A 4,621-nucleotide genomic window follows, 5' to 3' on the forward strand; every position below is an offset into this window, starting at 1 on the left:
CTGATAATCTTAACTGAGTTCTAAAAAATAGGACGATCTATACTTACATATTTAAAAAAAAACATATAAAATATCCTTTTTTACAAAATATTATGTTAACCAAAAGGTATACTATATTGAACCACAATATTTGCCAATTTAGTTTAAAATGTTAAGAAAACCAACAGGACGATGATGAATTAAATAATTTTTAATTGAGGGAAAATAAATTGAAAAAAAAAAATTTACATACTGAGTATACAATGATGCGTGGTCGCATCTGTCAGGTTAAAAAAAGCGATACTGGTCAGTTGTATGGAGTGTAATGTTTAAAGATATTTTTATCAGATACGACTCGAGATATTCACAAAATTTCTTTTATTCTTTCGAGTTTTGAGAACATAATTATATATAGAAGTTTAAGATTTGGGCCCAAGTTGATCTTTATTGTCCAATAATTGTTTGAACTGGTCAAATATGCCATTACCTTTGTTAATCTTTCTTGTTTATCACAAATAGTTTGGAAATTCCAATATATAGGTATTTGACCTTGAAATAAGATTGATATTGAATCATTCCCAAGGTAAGTACATGTAGGACAGCAAAGTGGAACTGTACTGCCTAGTCATAAAAATGCGGTCAATTTTCTCGATTTTCATAGATACAAAATCTTTTAGGAAAAAAAAAGAACGTAAGAGCGCATAAATATCAAATGATAAATACAACATTTTAAGATATTCGAAATCGAGGCCATGGTAACATTGTTTATATTCTTTTTATCACACGTCATTTCATACCCAACGGGGTTGACTCGGTTTAGAACTAAGGTAAATAAACTCATCATAGACACCAGGATAAAAATTTTGCACCCAGACGCGCGTTTCGTCTACAAAAGACTAATCAGTGACGCTCGAATCAAAAAAGTTAAAAAGGTCAAATAAATTACAAGTTCGAAGAGCATTGAGGATCCAAAATTCCGAAAGGTTTGCCAAATTAGACTAAGGACATCTATTCCTAGGGTAGAAACTCCTTAGTATTTCGAAAAAAATCAAAATTTTGTAAACAGTTGATTTAAATTATGAACTTGTCAATACTAATTGTAACACAGAAGTGCTTACTACTGGCATCGGCACTGAAATTGCCAAAAGTAGAGTGTCGCCCGTTTATTGTTTTTTTCACACCGATCCTAGGTATTCTATCAATATTGTCAATAACATGTCAATCCTAAATATGTAACATGTTTAAAAAGTTAAGGAGAAAAAACTTAAATTATCCAATAAAAATTACATTATACTGTTCCTTTAATATACTGTGTTATCTAAATGTTTGTATGCAAATCTTTCTATAAGCATTTTTAAAAATATACTGATGCGTGCATCCACTTGTGAATATTTTTCTCTACATTACTTCGAATTTTCCATGCTTATTTATTTTGGTCCATACATACCTTTAATATTCACTTTATGACAAAAATACATATATTAAGATAAAGACACATGTCGGTAATCTGATATATTGATGCATGCCCTTTTCAGTGTCTGATACCGTGATTATGATAAACCTTTAAATAGATCACACCTGTCTTTCAATGACAATTCAGATAGCAAGTTAGTATAAAAGTAAGCATTAACAACTGACGTGTTATATTCACTTTGACAATTTAAACAAATACTACTTTTCAGAGAAACAATGAGGGTGTTTTTGGCTGTGTTAATACTGGGTGTAGCAAGTGCTGCCCCATCACAGTTCTGTAAGGATCTAATTCCTATTTCGGGATTATCTAAGAATTTTAACGAAACCATTGCTCATGCTATTCATTCCCTGACGGTTGAAGGACTAAGGATTTTCCATCCACAGGCAACCACAGTTAACCATATTCCAACAGTTAACCACGACTTAAGACAACCAAATAAAGTTCTATCGAACGCACCGTCAAATCCAATTGGGAATGACTTTGAAACAGACTCTATGAATGTTCTCGATAACATTCTTTCGAATTTGGGATCACACAATGACGGACTTGGACCAAACTGGTCAGGGGTGGAGAGAGTTGCACATACCTTCCACATGTGGGATTTATGGATGAAGGTATTTTTTGTATAAATTCAGAATTGTACATGAAAATAACGTCGGTTAACAAAGGCTTATCGCTAGGGTATTAAAGAAAGTTCTTCCGAAATAATATTACAATAATTAACTGGTGTAAGTAATAAACCATTTTATTGTGCAACAAAAGTTCATATCAAATTTAACGTCATGATTTATTGTTGTTTGTTGAACGTCCAGTTATTTTAAATCATTATTAGTTTCTTAACTATTTGTACCAAATCACTTTATATGAGATTTTCATAAATTTCTACTTGTATGATACTGTGTTGTTTCGAGTGCTACAATTAATAGCCGTTTTGTTTTTCAACACTTTCCATGTTAAAATAAGGATATATGATATGATTGCCTGTGAGACAACTATATGTTTATTTCGAATAGTTTGTAAATTTTTTGCTTGTAAGTTTTGGAACGTTAACAAAAAATAAAATTACAACTCCCTCTGACAAATCTTACGTTTTACACGTTTTTACAACGATTTTGGCTTGACTTTTTCACACAGATTTTTACTAACCTTATCATGATGACGTCGAACATTGTAGTATACCTAAAACATCGTTATATATTTTAAGGAATAAAAAAATACCAAAACAAATCGTCATCAGGACAAGAAAATATTTTTTAACATTTTTAAAAGCGCCTGGAAGACCTTTGATTTAACCGGCTTTAATTAATAAGATTTTTATTTTACATTGAAGTAGTAAACAATATTTCATTGACTTTTAGCCATAAAATATCAGAAACAGAAGTAAACGAAATATTGTTGCCCTTTCTTTCAAAGCTTAGTATGACTCACTGTTTTACTGTATTGTTATCATACACCTTACACTATAACACTGTTGACTGTTTGCTTTTACCAACATTGTAATTTTAGACTAATGACCCTATATGTATTGAGATTGATCATTTTTTTTTCAGATTTTTAACAGCGCCTGGAAGGCCGTAAAGGCTAACCCACCTCATAAAGAGATATGCAATTGTGTCTTAGACGTTGAAAACAACGGTATCAAAACAGCTGTCGGATGGGTTGCAAACCACTACAAATCTGGAACACCAATTACTCTCCTCAACAGACCAATCCCCAAGTTGGTGGATGCCACAACATGGACTGTATGGAAAAACAGGCTCCTTCATTACTATACCGACGAAGCATTGAAAGATGCTGCAACATACTTACATTGTGCTACTCAATAAATAAATGTAACGCATATTTATGTTTTCAATGAAACATAAAGGGTAAATCTTTCAAATGAATGTAGATATAAGGCTACCTGGATTTCCACTCGGATAGCAGGACAGTATCTAACATGTTTAAGGAGAGTGTTGGTTGGTTTGTTTGAAATATAGCCCAATCGATTTTTATTCTGAACTATTATTCTTTTGGTATGCTGAACCCTCACAAGATTAAGTTGCCTACGTTCTGTTTTAAAGCATCCGCCATTTAAAATAGCAGTGATATTTGTGGTGTATCAAATAGTTTGTAAGTATTCAAAGCCATTTCATTTTACAGCCAACAAATATTTTATCTCAGTGTAAATACATTGGAGTTGCTATCTTACTGACAAACACAACATTCACTTTTCTCCACTGTTTAGGTTACCAATACGCATGCAAATTTGCAGCTTCGCGTTATTTAATTACATGGAAAAATAGTAGGAATCAATCCCAACTTCATAAGATATTTAGATAGTATAGCTGTACAAACACTGAAAGGATAGTAGAGGAAAATTAAAAAAAAAAACAAAAAACAAAAAACAAGCGGACGTTATGGTTTACCTAAACGAGACAATTCTCGCGACATATTAAAGGAAGCATGTGCATCAACCCCATGTCGTAATTTTGTTGTAACAAGTACCGCACCTGCACTTTTTAAAGAATGGTGAATCAAGCATATGTTCTATATCTCTGTCTATCCAGTACACTTTTAAGCTCGACTGTCTCGAAGAGCCAATATGAGATACACCCTCACTTGACGTACGCGTTCCCCCAAAGGGTGACTGGGTTATAGAAATATGGTCGCCATTGGTCTTCCTCCGACCGGCAGTATTACCCTCGCCAAAGTGGGGCGTCCGTTTGGCTGTGCGGGATTTACAAGTTTGCAGTCACGTCCTGTCAGAATGGGGATGTTAAATCCGATGCCTCGTGTAGAGTGTGTGCTACTCTCTTTGAACGTTGAGAACCCTTGCAACAACTCTGTGAGGGATCCGTAGGTGGCCTGTTGTGAGGTTAAATTTTTCTTTCTGTCCAATGTACCCTCATTTTCCCGTGGCAGTCCACATTAATTTCCCCGACTTTTATCCCGGACGGGCTCTGTTACAGGATCTACCTATTTTATTTGTTGTTGATTTGTTCTCGTCCTGAACATGCATGAAATATTTGCCACTGGACGATAAGCAACCAACAATCAATCATTTGCCACTGGACGATAAGCAACCAACAATCAATCATTTGCCGTAAGCCTCTGTCGTTCGGTATAAAAACGATGCAGAAAACACCCAAAAGGGACAATCAAAAGCATAAGTCGGAGAATACCGAC

At 34.0% G+C, this 4,621-nt stretch overlaps 1 protein-coding gene across 1 annotated transcript; it reads left to right on the forward strand.

Annotated features, from left to right (window-relative positions):
• The first annotated feature begins 1,648 nt into the window (after nucleotides 1–1,648).
• Nucleotides 1,649–3,295, forward strand: LOC127714191 (uncharacterized). Its single transcript, XM_052220209.1, has 2 exons — nucleotides 1,649–2,067; nucleotides 3,004–3,295. Exons 1-2 carry the CDS (start codon nucleotides 1,669–1,671, stop codon nucleotides 3,277–3,279), a joined length of 675 nt encoding a protein of 224 aa, XP_052076169.1. The 5' UTR covers nucleotides 1,649–1,668; the 3' UTR covers nucleotides 3,280–3,295.
• Nucleotides 3,296–4,621: the final 1,326 nt, after the last annotated feature.

This window comes from Mytilus californianus, unplaced genomic scaffold (assembly GCF_021869535.1).
Source record: "Mytilus californianus isolate M0D057914Y unplaced genomic scaffold, xbMytCali1.0.p SCAF_1, whole genome shotgun sequence".
Lineage (NCBI taxonomy): Eukaryota > Metazoa > Mollusca > Bivalvia > Mytilida > Mytilidae > Mytilus > Mytilus californianus.